The sequence below is a fragment of the Carettochelys insculpta genome, chromosome 1, assembly GCF_033958435.1.
Source record: "Carettochelys insculpta isolate YL-2023 chromosome 1, ASM3395843v1, whole genome shotgun sequence".
Classification (NCBI taxonomy): domain Eukaryota; kingdom Metazoa; phylum Chordata; order Testudines; family Carettochelyidae; genus Carettochelys; species Carettochelys insculpta.
Genome location: NC_134137.1, coordinates 175465322 through 175483585, shown reverse-complemented (window position 1 = coordinate 175483585; position 18264 = coordinate 175465322). Strand labels below are relative to the sequence as shown.

The 18264-nt window shown below is 49.8% G+C and overlaps 1 protein-coding gene across 2 annotated transcripts in view; it reads right to left on the bottom strand.

Annotated features, from left to right (window-relative positions):
• The window catches only part of LCA5L (lebercilin LCA5 like), a 42137-nt gene that overhangs the window by 10718 nt on the left and 13155 nt on the right, over positions 1-18264 (bottom strand). Inside the window, exons 4-5 of one of the 2 annotated variants that reach the window (XM_074995917.1) lie at positions 17500-17657; positions 15159-16977 (exon numbers count right to left, since the gene is read on the bottom strand). In XM_074995917.1, the coding sequence (XP_074852018.1) occupies positions 16966-16977; positions 17500-17657 (170 nt within the window). In that variant the 3' untranslated portion in view covers positions 15159-16965. Of the gene's footprint in view, positions 1-284; positions 395-15158; positions 16978-17499; positions 17658-18264 lie in introns of those variants that run through there. The other variant, XM_074995910.1, reaches the window with a different exon arrangement.

Here is an 18264-nt window from a genome sequence, read left to right as displayed (position 1 = left end):
ATCAATAAAATGATATTTTGTGACTTGGTTATTTTTAGTATTTTTTGTTCTAGGTAGATTATTATAAATTTATTTCAAATAGTAACTTTTATCCTGAAAAAATATTGTTAAATGTTTAAAATAATACCATTACATTTAAGCAGAAATGATGCACACATTACATCTTCAGAATACACTGAAATTAAGGATATTTAAAAAATTATTGAACATTATAGAATAAAATTTAATGCAGGAGCAAACATGTTAAGAAATTTGAGGTTAAATGGGATCCAGATGTTTCATACCTCTATGAACAGAGCTGCATTTTTGTCTATTTCTTGTTTTTGATGATGTGACACCAATGCAGATTTAAAATTCTGCTTTTTTACTTGTACTGATTTGCTTAAACTAACTCCTGTAAAAGAAGGGCAAGTATTAGCAGGAAACACAACTGTTTCTAAGACAGTACCCTATTTGAAACAGATAATACAGGTTGAACCTCTCTAGTCTGGCACCCTTGGGATCTCACTGGTGCCAAACAAAAGAACTTGCCAAACTAAAGGAGGTCACTATTGTCTAGGAGCATTACCAACACTTCAGCTAGGTCTATACTACCACGGAAGATCAACCCGCTTATGGTCAATCTTCCAGGGTTTTGTTTCATACCTACGCAAAACAGTGCTTTCCAGGGTCAACTTTGACCCTGGTAGTGCTCCCTGCAAGTGGCGAGGATTAAGAAAGGCTGACAGGAGAAATGCTCCCATCACCTTTCTTCCATATAGGCAACCACCGAAGTCAACTGTGGAGAAGTAGATTTTAGCTACATAATTGGCGCAGCTACAATTGCATATTAGCAGTCTATTTCTATGTCTAGTATAGCTATATCCTTCCTCTGCTTACTGGGCTCTCAGAAGACATTTTGGGGTAAATTACAGATAACTAACAGCAGAGAACACTGAGAGCCAAGACTGATGGCTATAAATAAACTGTATAGGAGCACAGGAAGCTTGGCCACACACATTAAGTGGACATTTGGTTAACTAAAATCATGCTGGACAATGGATGTTGCCGGATGAGAATGTGCCAGATTGGAGAGGTTAAACCTGTACTTGTAAAACTAATATTTGAATGCAAATCTATTATTTTAAAAAATATCTAGCTCTAGCCATTGTAGGCATAGAGCTATATGGACTGCTGCTACCCCAGCTCCATGAATATTCACAGCTAAGTGCTTAGCACAGCAATGTTCAGAGACCCAAGTCTCTCAGAATTCAAAAGATGCTTCATGTAGAGCTGCAAAGGACCTTCAAAAGATAAGTGCCTGAGTCAGCAGGTGATCTCTGGCTTCTCTACCTGTGCACAGGAAGGAGGAGGATGTGACAGGATTGCAAGAGGAGAGGATAGACCTTGCTCTTACATGAAAGACCTGGATTCAAGACCCTGCTCCTCATCAAATTCAGACGAGACTGGAACCTAGGTCTCATCTATAACTTCCTCATGCCACATCCTGAAATATCTGAACTGGCTTAGATGCCTAACTTTAGAAGAGGGTTCATTGCTGTGAAGGAAAGCACCTCATTTCCTTTTGAAGATGGAGCCTAAGCCCCACTCCTCTTATTACTTTATTCTGGCTAGCTTAAATTGCTCCCTGTCCAATTCAACTCATCTAGATCAGTAACTCTAAAACTGTGGGTCTGGACCAATGTTCCCCCTAATCTTTTTCTACCCTGTGTGGATTTTTTTCATCCATGTGTAGAATATTGTTTTCTGTATGCAGCCATGCATATGTGAAAGTGCGCCATCTCTAGAAACAAAAAACTAGATATAGGCTTTCTGCTAATCAGCTGGTTGGCATTTTAATCTCTCCAGAGTGGCTGCACAAGCACACATCTTACATGGACCACTGGGCATAAGCCTAAAGTGGGTTGTCACTCACTTTGAATAGGGTAGCCAGGATAGTCTTAAACCTGTTGGAGCCCAAAGCTAAGGTGACCATTCATCATTCCATTTTAACCAGGACTGTCCCTTTTTTTAGCTCCCCGGAAAGTGTCCTGAGTTTTTTAAAAAATAGGCTAATTGTCCCATATGCTGCAAAGCAGGGGCTTGAATTTTCAAGAGACAGCTCTTTAAGTAGCAGGGGCTGTCTGTTTAAATATGTAGCTGGAAAGGCAGGAGGAGGTGGGCAGGCTCTTTAAATAGTTCAGTTAGAGATGGATTTCCAGATAAGTGATTTCTACCAAGTTTTAGCATTTGTTTGGGAAGGGGTATTTCAACCATTAGGCTGCAGCCCTTCTCTTAATCTGGTTCTGCCCTGGGGAATGGGGTAGCTAGCTAGGCCAGGACTGCAGGTGGGGACAGAAGGGGTGGCCCACAGGCAGCAACTAGGAAATAAATAGGCACCATAATTCATCTGTTGTAAATCACTGACTCCAGTGAAATTTAAATGGGGGGGAGGTGTTAAAACTGGCCTATTAGGTTTCATGGTATTCTCATGCTGCTGCAAAAATATCAAATGGCTTATATTACTCCAGAACCCAGCCAAAGGGCTCCTCCCTGCTCCCAGCCTCCTGCTCCATATCCCTGACTCCTGCCCTCCTGCATACATACCTGGTTCTGATTTCCAGCAGTTCACTCACACACCCCCGCCCTCCCCCACATTCCCCCAGCTCCCTGCTCTGGCTCCTGCACCTCTCTCTCACACTCTACTTGCCATCACACTAGCTGGCCACAGTCTGGAACACAGCAAGATGAAGACAAGGGAGGCACTTCTATAGAACAATAAACACTTTGTTGTAGATCTGTATTTTTAATTTTTACCAATTTTTGCTACAATAATGCAGTATATAGTTTAAATGGAGGCTCAGTCAACTTAATGTTACATTGAGACTACGTCTACACTAGGATGATACGTCGAAGTGCCCTATTTCAAAGTAACGACATCGAAATAGGTGACTTCAACACTTATCGTCCACGCATCCTTTGGGGCTGGCGCCATCAATGTTCAACATTGAAGTAGTGATGGGGAACATTGAATGGGGCCGCCCCAGTGGGAAAAGCAGAACGTCCACACACACGAGCGCCCCCTTTAGAAATAAGGGGCCAGGAAAGCCTGTGGATGGGATCACAGGGCAGATTAGCCCTTTCAGGGCAACAGCAAGCCACTCCTGTGAAGGGCCCCTCCCAGACACATTCAGCCTCCACAGCACGAGGTCTGCAGAGCGCTAGCCACACTCTCGCACAGCAGCAGCAACTGGAAGCCTTCCAGGTTGTCACCTGCAGAACAAGGCCCCTGCTAGGTACTGCACAGGAGGCTGCCCAGCAGCTCTTGGCAGGGGAGCCCTCCCCAAGGGAAGATGGGGACACCCCTGACTACCAGGCTCCCCTGTTCCTTCCCCACCACATTTGGAGCTACCCCACCAGCTCTGAGTGGTGGAAGCAGCCGGTCATGCGGGAGTGGGACAACAGCACGTGGCTGTAGAACTTCTGCATGCGCTGGCAGACCTTCCTGGAGCTCTGCCAGTGGCTCAGCCCCGCACTGAGGCACCAGGACACCTGGATGCGGCACACGCTCCGCGTGGAGAAGAGGGTTGCAATAGCTGTCTGGAAGCTGGCCACTCCAGACAGCTACCGCTCTGTGGGCCACTAGTTTGGAGTGGGAAAGGCCACAGTCGGGGCTGTCGTCTTGAAGGTAAGGAGGCCCGGGCATGCACTCATTAGGGAGCGGGGAGCCAGGGAGGGGGGCCCGGGTGTGGGGCTGGGGAGGGAGGGGGATGGGTGGATGCTTGAGGAGAAAGGGGCTGGGTGGAGGGCTCCTGGGAGGGGGATACCGGGGGGGGGGGCCTGGGGCACCCTGCACACTCTCATAGGCACTCGTGTCCCCTCCCAACAGGTGGTCCATGCACTCAATGCCTTGCTGCTCCAGAGGGTCATCTGAGTCAAGCACCTGGACGCAGCCATTGCAGAATTCACTGCCATGGGGTTCCCGAACTGCTTCAGGCCCTAGACGGGACCCATATCCCCATCACCGCCCCAGACCACAGTGGGGGATGATACATAAACTGGAGGAGCTACCACTCTGTGGTCCTGCAGGCCATGGTGGACAGCCAGGGCCGCTTCCAGGATGTCTACGTGGGCTGGCCACGCTGTACACACGACACCTGCGTGTTCCAGAACTTGGGTCTGTGCCGCCGGCTGGAGGCGGGGACCTACATCCCCCACGTCGGCCTCCAGAACATCCCCCAGATTGTGGGTGTGTGCTGCACGCTCCACAACATAGTCGAAAGCAAGGGGGAGGCCTTCATCCACGGGTGGGCAGTCAGCGCCAGCATAGGCTTCCCCCAGCCAGCCGCTGCACCAAGTCATCAGGCCTACCAGGAGCGGGGATGGGTCCGAGAGGCCTTGTGGGCCCATTTTGGTGAGGGGGCCTACTGAACACCTCTTGGGTCATCCCTGGTGGGCCTCCTGCACACCGCTCCCCCCCACCCACCACTCTCACCACCCGCACACGTCTCACAGGGTTCTTTGAAAAGTAAAACCATGAATCATTGATTAACTGCTAAAACTGTCTATGGTATATTCACAACAAACTGGAACTAATATATAAATGGGGAGGGACAACTATACGCATGGGGGGGCCAGCGGATGGCTCAGCCATCGGCCCATCACTCTGGGGTGGGGGTGATGGGGTGCAAACCCCAGTGGGTTTGGATCTTGGGCCCCCCGCCTACCATCCCCGGCGTGGCAGCCTGGGAGCCAGAAGGACCAGCAGGTAGGGCTAGGATTCCTCCCCCCACTGGTCTTCAGTCCCAGTGGGCTCCACTCCTGGCAGGCTGGCAGGCGGGTCAGCAGGCGTGGCAGCAGGCAGGTCAGCGGGTGGGACAGCAGGGAGGGCATCATGGGGAGGAGCGAGGGGTGGGAGCTGGGCCATGACCTCCCAGAATGACCCAGCTATGTCCTGGAACACGCCCATGAACTCCTGCCATACAGCCTGGCGCCAGGCAGACTCCTCCCGCTCATACCAGAGCCTCTCTTCAGCCACTTCCACCTGCTGGCGGAGAGTTGCCAGGAGCTGGAGGTCAACGGTGGCTGTCCCCTGGGTCCGGCGGGGGCATGCCCGCCCCAGCAGTGCTGCAGCCTCCAGGCACTGACAGTCCCTGGCCTCTGGCAAGCTCTCTGGGATGACAGACGGTACCTGGCTGTATGGGGCCTCTGATGGTGCGGCTGCAGAAATGGGTTGTGGGGGGGGAGAGGAAGGCCATTAGTACATTGCCCTGGACCCTGACCCATGCCCCCTGCCCTCCCTTGTGCACTGGGTCCCCATCCCCTGTGCCCCATCCATGAGCATGGTGTCCCTGTGGGTGGCCCCATTGCATGGTCGCTCCCCCCTCCGGGGTCAGGGCACGGTGCTGTCCGTAGCAGCGGGTGCTGACAGGTGCGGACGGTCATGCTGCCATCCTGGGGCCTTGCTGTGGCTGGGCTGTTGTGGGCTCGGGTCTGCTGGGAATGTGGAAAGGCACCGGTTGTGTCTGGTGCCCCTGCCCCATGGCCCGGGGGTGTGTGCCCCATGGGGTTTGTACCTGATGGTCCACTGCTGCGGTCAGGGGCTGCCTGATGGCTGGACGCCCAGCTGGAGCTCCGGGATGGGAGGTTAATGAGGAGCCCCCGCTCCTCACTGCTGGACCCCTCCTCAGTGGTCCTGAGGGCTGACTCCTCTGGTGGGCCCCAGGTGCAGGGCTGGCCTCTGGGCCGGACTACGACTCTGAGGCCCGCTGGGGCTCCTCGGCCTCGGTGTCCAGGACAGCCATGGGGGAGGAGGTGTTCCAGGGGCCCAGGATGAGCCCTGAGCTCCCTGTAATAGGGGCAAGCAGCGGGGACGGCCCCAGACCGGCTGGCTGAGTCATGGGCCTGGGTGTAACCCTGCTGCAACTCCTTCACCTTGCTCCAGCTGTGACCCAGAGTGCAGATGGGGTGACCCTGGGTGGCCAGGCCCTCAGCCAGCCAGGTGAACACTTCTAAGTTCCGCCACTTGCTTCCCATTTCTTGGAGCACCTCCTCCTCAGCCCAGAGCCCCAGCAGGTCTCAGACCTCGGCCTCCATCCAGGAGAGGCCCCACTGCTTCTTGGCCCTCTGTCTGACTGCTTGGGGGCCTTGGGTCCCCTCAGAGGGGTAGTCCTGGGGACACTCTGGGGGCTGGCTGGCTGCCATGGGTATCGGGTGGGTGGATCAGGGCCTCTGGAGGGCATGTAGGGCTGGCACATGCGTATGCTGCTGGCTGTACACTCTCAGCTTCCTGCAACAGGAAATCAGGGTCCGTGGTGCTTTAAAGGCTGTTGCGCGTGGTGATCATAGAGGCCCGCTGGGGCTGGATGGCACGTCTCAACCTCTCAGCTGATTGCCGCCATGGAGGACCCCGCTATTTCGAAGTATGGGGACGCGGATTGTCTACTCATGCCCTACTTCAACTTTTAATGTTGAAGTAGGGCGCTATTCCCATCTTCTGACAGGGATAGCGATTTTGACATCTCCCCACCTAACATTGATTTCAACTTCAAAGTAGCGTGCGGCATGTGTAGACATGACACGTGCTATTTCAAAGTTATGCCTGCTGCTTCAAAGTAGCTGGCTAGTGTAGACTCGGCCTGAATGTTTGTACTGCACAGTTCTAACAGATTGCCATTGAACTCACTTAACTCCAACTAATTTTACCAGGTGTTCCATATGTAAAATACAGTCACCCTACCCAAGGCTGAAGTCCAAACTCTAACGCCCAGGACCAAAGACAGAGGCCAAGGGCATCAGCCCTAGGAAGCAGGTCTCAGGATACAGGCCGCCTGTCTTGCCTGAATCCTTTGAACTTCAGCTTTGGCCCTGTGGCCCAGCGTGGTAGGGCTCAGACTTTAGCCCCCTCATACAGAGAAATGGGGGTTGGACACCCTCAGGCTCCAGTCCCCCTTCCTGGTCATGAACTAACTTTTTATTGGCAGAAGCGGGTCATGATTCAATGAAATTTGAGAATCCCTAATCTAGATATTGCCTAGTTTTAAAACAGGCTACATAAAAAGCACTAGCAAAGAAAGTGCAAACTAAAATTGCATTCAATGACTTATTTATACACTAACATGTAAGTACAATATATTTCAACTGATTTATTTTATAATTATATCGTAAAAGTGAGAAAGTATGCAACTTATCAGTAACACCAAGCTGTGGCACTTTTGCATTTTTATGTCTGATTTTGTAAGCAATGAGGTAAACCTTGGGAGTAGTCAAGACAAATCAGACTGCCAGTAGTTGGGAAACATTGAGAACCACTACCATAGAGAACTTTCTGAATCTTTGGTGAGTGCCACTGAGTTGTTTTAAAAGCCTTGTCAGTAGGAGTCTCTTGAGAATTTCTTAATTCATGACTAGAGGGAGCTAGATACTTAAACATGCCTCACGAGACCCAACCTTTTCTCTCTCAAGTGAAAAAAGTGTTGAGATTGTAATGAATTGAACTGAATGTCAGTTGAATCAATCAGTTTTCTGGCATTAAAGATAAAAATGCTTCACTATATATCTTTGCATGTGTGGAGACCTCATCTTAGACCTACTGTCTGCTCTTTGTAAAGCTTATCACAATGGGGAGTAGACGACATCAAAGATACCTCACACATTTCATTCTTGATCCACAAAGGAACAAAAATATAACTGATCTTTTTTCATAAATGAAAAGCTTTATCTTTTTTCTTAACATATCATGGGCAAGTGCCACTGACAACCTGGCCAGCAGCTGCCTGAAGGACCGGCTAAAACAACACAAATGGCATATTCTGATGGGTCAAGGTGACCTAATGCAAACTCAACTCAGGATATGGACAGAAAACAAGTTACTTGGGGGCACTTCAAAAGTTGGGGTCTAAAACATCAATCCTGACTAAGCAGCAGACTCAGAACCAAACCCATTCTGCAGAGATACCTGCCCTCAGAACTTGTCAGAATTCTTCCCACAAATGTAAAAATCAGACTTCTCCCCCCAAGATCTTCCTCACCCCACACAATCAGACAGAGAATTCAGACCACAGTAATAGTGTAGGACAACACTACAACAGCGAAAGGAGAAATTTTAAAAATGAAAGCAGGGGAGACCCAGGAATCGTGGGGGGGGCACATGCACCCCAAAGAGCATGGGTGGCAGGGGCAAGGGACCAGAGTTTCTGGGAGGCCTGCGGAAGGGAGGGCTGATGCTTACAAAAGGGGTCACGCCTCCCCCACATCACACGCTCTGTGGTAGTGGTAGGAGAAAGCAAAGCAACACTGCCTCAGCCAGTTTTGCTTCCCTTGCTTCCAGCTGCATTGCTCAGAGGAGGAGAGCACAATGAGCAGTGCCACCAGTGATGGGAAGTGACGTGATGCCACTGGAAGCCAGTGGAGTGGGCTGTTGCTCCACTTCCCCCAACACTGCTTGTGAGTGTGGGGGGTGGGATAGAGCCCTGCTGCTGGTGCCAGGCCCCTGCTAATCCCATGGGCTACATTGCTCAGGGGAGGGAGCTTGGTGGAAGAGGTGACCAGGTGGGGAGAAGGGGCAGAATGGGGGAAGACGAGGTGGGACAGGGGTGGATGGTGATGTCCAGGCCCTCCTACGAGATAGGGGAGGTGGGGAAAGGAGTCAGGTGAGGGGGGCGGTCTTGTGACTGGTGTCCCCCACCTGTCCCTCCTCCGCAGTCACCCCGGGCAAACTTTGTTCTTTGAGTGTCCCCATGGGTGCTCCACCTTAAGTGTCAGGCTCACCCTGGCACTGCAGCTTGAAGATCTTGCTAGCTGTTTCTGCCAAACTGCTCATGCGCAGCTCCGCTGCTCCTCTTTGCGCTCTTTTCATCATGTGCGCAGTCCAATCTGATCCAGTTCCTCGAATCCACCAAACGGCTGCAGATGGAGCTTTCAACTCTCTCTCTCCTTGGCTTGATTTCTCTTCCTTTTCCATTATTTGTTTAATTGGCATAATTTACTTATTACAGTTTTATCATTGTTTAATTGACTGCCTTAGTGTTAGGCCACCATTCAGCCAACGTGTAGCTCTACGTTGATTGTTTGTGAAGTTAACGGAGCAAGGACTCCTTATCTGTTGACTTTTTTGCATTTGAACAACTGTGAATACGCTTGGGTTTAAGAAGTGTGAGTCTTGCTGTGAGGCAATGCCTGCCTCTTATGGACATTCCCGCTGCATTCACTGCTTGGGGGAAGGGCACATGCCTACAAAGTGCCCCCATTGTTCTAGGTTGACTGCGCAGGCCCGCAGGAGACAGGGAGATGCATCTTTGCATGCTCCTGTTTGAGAAGGCTTTGCAACCTTCTCTGCTTGAAGCTGGTGAGCCATCCCAAGAGGGCCATCACAAGCGTAGAGCTTTGTCTACTGAAGCGGTCGTGCACAAGCATCCCCGAGTCTCCCCTACTCAAATCGTTACCCAGTTTGCCTGCAGGTGCAAGGAGCGAGACTGAAGCAGGCTCTGAGAAGGTCCCTGGTGCTCATAAGAAGTCCAAGACCAAGAGTAAGCCTTCATCTCCAACGCATGGGGCAGATCCAGGCATTGCACAAGCCCCTGACTGTCCTACGGCGGCACCGATTACCCCAGTGCTAATAGCTCCAGAGGCTTCAGCACCAACAGCTGCACCTACAAAAGTGTAAGTAGCGGCACTGACAACCGTGGCACCGATGGCCTCAGTACTGACATGTTTGACCTCTGCACCAACAGCCTCAGCACTGCATCAGTCAACATCCGCACTGGCAACTACAGCACTGTGGCGCACTTCACCAGCACCAGTGCACCTAGCAGCACACCATACAAAGCCAGTCCTTCCATTCTCGGCACCGCAGCTGTAGGTACTGTCAACAACACATGGGAAGGCGAGCACCAAATTGTCTCGTGGGCATCATCAAGATTCCTCGCCTCAACGTTCTGTATCACCTATTCCTGTCACCTCACAGATTTCTCCAGGACGCTACTCCACTCCTTCACCGTTTAGAGTCTCTTCACCTCCATGCCATATGAGGTCATCATCTCCAGCGTTGGGATGGTGATCTTCCTACTGATGCAAGGCTGAAGCCAGAGGGCAATGGAGCAGTCGCCAGTCCAGGTCATGGCCTCAGTATGTCAAGCGCTCTCATTCCCCTTCGTCTTATGAACATGACCATGGGCGCCATTCACCCGATCCACGCCATCACCACTATCCATGTTGCTTAAGGTCTCAGGACTATCAGCAGCATTGACGTTCCAAGCAGTATGTGCAGCAGCCGACGGAATATCCAACAGAGACACTTTCAGTGGCTTCCTGGTCTCCTAGCCCCTCTCCGGTGTTGCCACCACCATTGAGTGTCCAGCCACTATCTCCACCACCTCTGTCTGAAGAGAAAGAGGCTCAGTTTTCAGAAGACTTTTCCTCCTGGACCTTCCTTACTGCATGATCCATCTTCATCCTTGCCTGACAAAGTGGTCATCCCGGGTGATGTGTCTCCCCCAGCTGATCTCCATGAGTTCCAGGACTTGTTCCGTAGGGTGGCAAGCTCCCAGGGGATCCAGTTGGCAGAACTGCCTGAGAACAGACAAGGGCTGCCGAAGAATTTGAGGTCCACTGTCTCCACCAAAATTACTATCCAGCTGGGTGAGGCTATCACAGAGGTGGCTGACAACATCTGGCAGATGCCAGCATTTTCGCCTTTGGACAAGAAGTATTTTGTCCCTCTGCAGGCATGGAGTACCTGTTTATCCACCCATTGCCAAATTCCTTGGTGGTGGAATCCTCACTACAGAGAGCGAAGGCCCCTCAACATAAGTTCCTGGGCTAGGACTCTAAATGATCGGACTTATTCGGACCTAATATTTACTCGTCCTCCATGTTGTTGTTGCGCATGGCAAATTATGTGGCGCATTTGTCCAATCTTAACTTCAATCATTGCTCTAAGCTAACATCGCTGATGGAGTACTTGCCCGACTCAAAAAAGCCATTACTGAGGGCTATCATATAAGAGGGCAATACAGCTTCCAGGGCTAGCATCAAGATCGCCCTTGATGTGCCCGACATGGCAGCTTCTTCTATAGCCACAGCCATAGTGATGAGAAGGGTATCCTGGATGCAAACTTCAGGTGTCCCCAAAGAGCTTCAATCTAAGGTGGAGGACTTGCCCTTTGATAAGCAGAAACTTTTCACCAAATCTACGGATGCGGTGTTCCACTCAAGTACTACCCTTTGGACTTTGGGTATGTAGGCAACACTGTTCAGGCGTAGATGATATGACCCATATCAGAGGAGGTACTCCCAACCTTTCCAAAGGCAGTACCAGCCTCAGCAGTATGAATGGCCCAGACCCTCTCAGAGACTGCCCAGACGCAGACATACGCAGACTTGTGGCCAGCAGCAACAGCTGAGGCAGCAAGTTTGATGGCATCATCGAGAGCTGAACCCCACCCCCTCATTTCCCTGAGCCACTAGCTCCATCCCCTTCTCCAACGCTGTTTCACCACCGTCTACGACTGTACTTCAACCAATGGTCCAGAATTACAACAGACACACGGGTGCTGGAAACAGCATCTGCAGGTTACGTGATCCCATTTCGAAGCATTCCCCCCACCACCTCACCAACCCTGTCCGTCTTCAGGGACCTCTCTCACGAGGCTATGCTGCGGCAGGAGGTGGACCACCTTCTCGCCATAGGGGCAGTGGAACTGGTGCCAGACATGCTCAGAGGAAGGGGCTTCTACTCCCGATACTTCCTCACACAAAGAAGTCTGGCGGGTGGAGACCCATTCTGGACTTCCGCAATCTAAATCACCATCTACGGAAACAACAATTCAAAAGGGTCACCCTAACTTCCACAATTCCTGTGATCGAACAAGGGCATTGGTTTGTGGCTCTCGACCTTCAAGACGCTTATTTTCACCTGATTCTCCACTCCACACACAGGCAATTCTTTTGGTTTGTGGTGGGGGAGCAGCATATTCAGTATCGAGTACTATCCTTTGGCCTAGCTATGGCTCGCAGGGTATTTTCAAAGACCCTTGCGGTGTTGGCAGCCCATCTTCGCTACCTGGACATCACCATTTTCCCATATTTAGACAACTGCCTCATAAAAGGACCCTCATGGGGGGAGGTCCATACAATGATTCGGATCACCAAGTCCAGCTTTTTTCCCTTGGGCCTACTGATAAACTAACAAAAGTTGACCCTAGAGCCAACCCAACACATAGAGTTTATCAGGGTGAGGCTGAATTCTATCACCGCATGTGCATATCTTCCACTTCAGCACTTTCGAGCCATCCAGGACCTTGTTCACATGGTGTCGACCAGTCCACAAGTGCAGATCATAGCATGCTTGAGGCTCATGGGTCACATGGCTGCCACTACTTACGTGGTGCAAAACATGCATCTGCTTTTCCAATGTTTCCAACACTGCATAGCAATCATATACGGACCGGTACATCAAAACCTGCACAAATGGGTGATAGTACTAACCGATGGTCGTGAATTTTTATGATGGTGGACAGTGCCAGACAATTTATTGGCAAGAGTCCCCTTCCAACACCCACAGCCCCAGGCACTCATCACTACAGATGCCTCCTTGTTGGGCTGGGGAGTGCACCTCAACAGACTATCTGTGCAAGGGCGATGGTCTGTAGCGAATTGACCCTACACATAAATCTACTAGAGCTCAGGGTGGTGTGCAATGCCTCCAAACATTTTCTACCAAGCATTCACAACATGCCTATCAAGGTACTCACGGACAACGTTGCTACAATGTATTACATCAGTCATTGAGGGGGAGCCTGCTCCTGGTCCCTCTGTGCAGAGGCTGTCTGTCTATGGAATTGGTGCATCCGCAACGGCATAACGCTAACTGCCTGCTATTTGCCTGTGGTCAACAATATGGAAGTGGATGCACTGAGCAGACAACTCGCACCGGATCACAAGTGGGAGATCTGCAGAGACATTCTCCTCCCTGTGTTTCATCGGTGAGGGTTTCCAATTGTAGACCTATTCACAACACACACCAATCGTCAGTGCAAGCTCTACTGTTCCAGAGCGGGCCTAGGGCTGCACTCCCTGGGCGATGTGTTCTTGATTAGCTGGAAGGGTCCACTACTCTATGCATTCCCACTGATGGTGTTGATCCCCAGAGTATTGCAGAAGGTCAACAGGGATGGAGCCAAACTTATACTGATAGCACCAGCATGGGCATGGCAGCACGGGTTCCCACTTCTGCGCAGAATGTCACTGTGAGCACCTCGTCTCCTGCTCTGTCCTGTAGACCTGCTGACTCAGGACAAGGGAGCAATCATACATCCACAGATGCACACCCTTCACCTCATGGCCTGGCTGACTGCTGGTTCAATGCAGTGGAGGACCTATGTTCAGAACAAGTGGAGGCAGTGCTCATTCAGAATAGATGGGAAAACACACAAAAGATTTACCATGCAAAATAAATATGATTCATGACATGGTGCTCCTCTAGACAACTATTACCGAGCAAAGCACAGATCCATTTGATACTTGCCTATTTACTAGAACTAAAAAGGCAAGGCTTAGCACTGGAGTCATTAAAGGTGCACTTGGCTGCCATATCAGCCTTCAGGCACACAGTTGATGGCATGTCGGTCTTTGCTCACCCAGTGACGGCACGATTCCTTAAGGGGCTGGCGAATATATATCCACCGAGGTGACCAGTAGCGCCCCCAGGGAGCTTGGGTTTGGTCTTGGAAACATTGTCGAGAGGCCTGTTTGAACCCTTGGCCACAACTCCTCTCAAACTGCTAGTGCAAAAGACCCCCTTTCTTTTCACAGTCTCATCAGCCCGAAGGGTGAGCCAGTTATCGGCCCTTATGGCGACACCCCCCCATACACGATTTTCAACAAGGACAGGGTGACACTCAGGCTGCATCCCCACTTCATTCCCAAAGTCGCCTCAGATTTTCACATCAAACGAAGTGATAGCGCTGCCTGAGTTTTCCCTAAGCCGTATGCCTCAGCATAAGAAGTGCAGCTACACTTCCTGGTCACCAGAACAGCCTTGGCCTTTCACATCGACAAGACCAAGCCCTTTTGTAAGGCTGAGAGGCTGATGGTGTCCATGGCCCATCGCTCCAAAGGCAAGGCAATTTCCTCGCAAAGACTTTCTAACCTCATCACGTCCAGCATCACAACTTGCTACTCACTGAGGGGCGTGTCCTTGCCATTCCAACCAAGGGCACATTTGACTGGAGCGATGGCAGCGTCAACAGCATTCTTCAGAGGAGTTCCCCTTTGAGATATCTGCAGCGCAGTGACCTGGGCATCCTATGACACGCTTGTGAAGCATTACGCCATCCACCAACAGATGACTGAGGATACCTCCTTGTCCACAGCAGTGCTGTCTGTCCTGGACAAGGCCTAAATCTGGTACCCACCTCCTAGTTTCTTGGGGGAGGGAGTACTGCTACTAAGTCACCTAAGGTGGAGCACCCATGGGGATGCTCGAAGAAGAAGGAGAAGTTACTCACCCTCATGCAGTAATGATGGTTCTTTGAGTTGTGTCCCTGGGGGTGCTCCACCACCCACCCTTCCTTCCCACTTCAGATTCTTCTTTGTGCTTTATGTTTCAGAGCTGGAGTGGTTTTGAGCAACTGGATCAGACTGGACTGCACATGTGATGAAAACAGTGCAAAGAGGAGCAGCAGAGCTGCGCATGTGCGATCCGACAGAAACAGCTAGCAAGATCTCTGAGCTGCGGCGCCAGGGTGAGCCTGACTCCTAAGGTGGAGCACCCATGGGGACATATCTCGAAGAACCATTGTTACTGCACGAAGGTGAGTGGCTTCTCTTTATTGCAGGGTAATTAAAATCTAAAGTAAACTCTTCATAACTACAAAAAGTCACCACGGGTGGTAAATGGGGACATGAATCTTGTCACAGGGCAGCCCACCTGGGAGAACCCACTGCTGTCCAGATGACAAGGACACAGACTCCTGAGTCCCCAGAAATTCCATGCAATCTTATCCTCTAGTCCACTGGTTCCCCACTCTTTCAGTAGCACGGACCCCCAAAGCTAATTGTAGATGCTACATATACTTCATTAAATGAAAAAGGAAACCACAATACAGATGATCAGACAGCAAATAGTATTGGAAGATAGTTAATTTAAAAATAATAATTGAGTGTAACTTTGCAATTTATTCAAAACTTCTCTTATAAAACATTTACATTTTAGAAACAACAATAATCCTAACTCTTGCAGTGAAAGCATGACATAACAAAGGATACCAAACAAATAAACACACAGTAACTCATATGCAGCCATAAGATACTGAACGTTTTACATACATACAAAAGACACTGTTGGATAAGACAATTAGATCAGGCTGGAAAGATCACACAAAAGTACAGCGAACAACAATAACCATCCTTGTTTTTTGCATGTGATGATTGGCAGAGGGAGAGGTGACAAGAGAGATAATACAGTGTTCATATATCATAGCAGGCCAACAAAGGTGCAGTGGATTTCTTTTACAGTCATGTGAAACACCTCTATAAGTTGAGAGTAGAAATATGAAACAATGCTTGGGCTGGATGAAGTGTAGCATCAGGTACAGAGACCTAACCTATTAGAAATGAGGAGAAGAGGGCCTTTGACTGGATTGGGATGCAGCAGCCTTGGATTGTCTTACTCCAAATGTTTTGGGGGTGGAGTTTGTGCTGGTACTTGCCAGGACTGAGTACCAGCACCTCAACAGCCCCAGCAGTGGAACTGGCTGGGGGAAGAGGTCGGGGAGCTGGCTGAATACCAGCTCCTCTTTTTTTTCTTTTTTTCTAATTACAAAAAAAAAAAAAAAAGCACTACTTACTCCTATCCTGTTAGGAGGACATTTGGTAGTACGTATTGAAGAAATTTGCGAAACACCTCTTGCAAACCTTGTCCAAACCTTCTTTACTCACCTTATTAATCAAATATAAGAGTGAAAGCCTCCAACTATAATTTTTTCTCACAGAAACAATTTCAGAAATTTTGATTAGATTTCCTTTCCTCTCTGGCCAGCTTGGAGAGCAGATGTGTGGATCACATTTCTGCAGCACACCCAGCACACCTTGTAGCCATGAGTTCCCAGGATCACAAAAGGGCCCCTAACATCAGGAGATCTTGGACCTCATTTCTATATTGGGGGAAGAAGCTATTTTCCAACGGCTCAAATCCAGCAAAAGGAATGCTGATATTTATGGTAAAATATTGCAAGGCATGATTGAGAAAGGTTACAGCAGGGATGCTCAGCAGTGCCATGTGAAAATCAAGGAGCTGACGCAGAGTTACCAGAAATGCAAGCAAGCCAATGGGCAGTCTTGGGGCATCTCCCCAATAATGTTGATATTACGATGAGCTTCATGCTATTCTGGGGGCAGATGCAACCTCTTCCCCAGAAGATGACTTGACTCCTCCCTGAAGAGTGTTCTTTGGGATGATGATGAAGTGTGTCCTGATACAGAAGGGGTGGACAACAGTGGGGTCCATTCCAGCGTAGAAGCAGATACTGAAAGCCAGGAGCTGTCTGTCAAGGTGGAGCCCGTGAATCCCATCCCCTTAATTCTGGAGACAGCTTCAGAGGCCAGCCCGGATCCTGAAGAAGGCACTTCTGGTAAGTATGCTTTTTTTCTGCTGATAATCGTATGTTGCAATTATGGGGTGGAAGGTCTATGCCTCTTTCCCTTAGAACAGTTTGTTAATATGTCCAGTGATGGAGTGCTGATCCTGTTTGGACATCTCACTGAAGGGCTTAGTCAGGCACTTTTGGATTCTCCTCATGAGATTTTTGGAGAGACCTGACTTGTTCCTGCTTCCACAGTAAGACATCTTACTGTGCCAAGCTACCAGTAAGTGGTCTGGAAGCATGGCATCACAGAGCATTCTTGCAAATTTTTTCCAACATGGTACCCAGACAGAATGAGCAATCTTTCATTATCCCTTTTTCTTATTGTGATGAGGCTGATGTCTCATTTGGCAACCTAGAATGCATGGGAAGTTTCATGAGTCACTAATGGTCTTTTGCCTGTGACCTGTGCAGTGCAGAGCAGAACTCATGCATCTCCTGAAGCAGCCGCTTTCAAGTCCAGGTGCTGCTTTAAGCAGCACATGTTCCAGGCAAGCCCTATCCCCACCAATGGTCCATTGGTGGATTGGACATGTAGCAACCTCCCCACCCCACAGCCAGCAGGCAATTGGATATGTGGCAGCCCCCCTACCCCTCGGCTCGCTGAGCAATTGGACCCTCCCCTGCTTCATATGTGCACCAACAGTGACTTTTCATGATTTTTTTTAACTCCCGGAGCAACTGCTTTAGAGTCCAGGTGCTGCTTTAAGCAGCAAATGCTCCAGGCAACCCCCATTTCCTCTTGGCCTGGCAGGCTTTAAGAATGCCATGATGCAGCCAATGGGTTGGTGGCCCTGGGACATGTGGTTACTGACACATACCCCCTCCCCTGGCGTTGCTTTAAGAATTTTTTCCCAATGAACCTAAAATAGCTTACCATAGTGTTGAAGGTAAACCTTAGCTGTGCAAGAGCTGAAATCATTCTGTTTGGAATCACGCATTCTTCAGTCTTAAGAGTCACCAGAGTGACCTTGCAGTTGCAACACTGGAAAATTATTTTGATGTAGTGACAAGGGAAAAAGCAGAGCTCAGTGACTGGAGGAGAAACAAGATGGACTGTCAAGCATGAATGCATGACTCATTCATGTCATTTATGTGCAAGCAGACAGAATTGAATGAGTCGCTGATTGAGAAATCACAAATCAATGACTTCTGCCTTAATTGAACCTGTGACTGAGCAAAAATCAGCAAACCATGCACCCCCCAAATACCTGCCCCTTTACATGTCCCCCCACTGTACACATTATCTTCTCCTTTCAGAGGCACTGCATCCCCCATCCATTCCAGGCACCATCACCTGAGACCTCTCAACCCAGTCAGTCCAGTCCCCAGCTCCTGGCTCTGCAACCTCCATCCAATCAATGTCCATCCCCTTCCATACCTCCTCCCTACATATATTCAGCTCCCTTCTCTCATTGGGAACACAGAACAATGAGGGGAAGGCCCTGGAGAGCCCTACTTCATAGCCCCACAAAATCAATGCCCACCAGAAGGCTAACCTCTGACCAGCTAACCATGACTTTATACTTTTTTCCTCTATACTGTCCCCCACTCTTCCATTAGTGCCCCCCAAATAAAAACATATTTTGGAAAAAGAGTTCCTTGTACTGTTTAACATGCTTTGGGGATGTGTGGGTGGCAA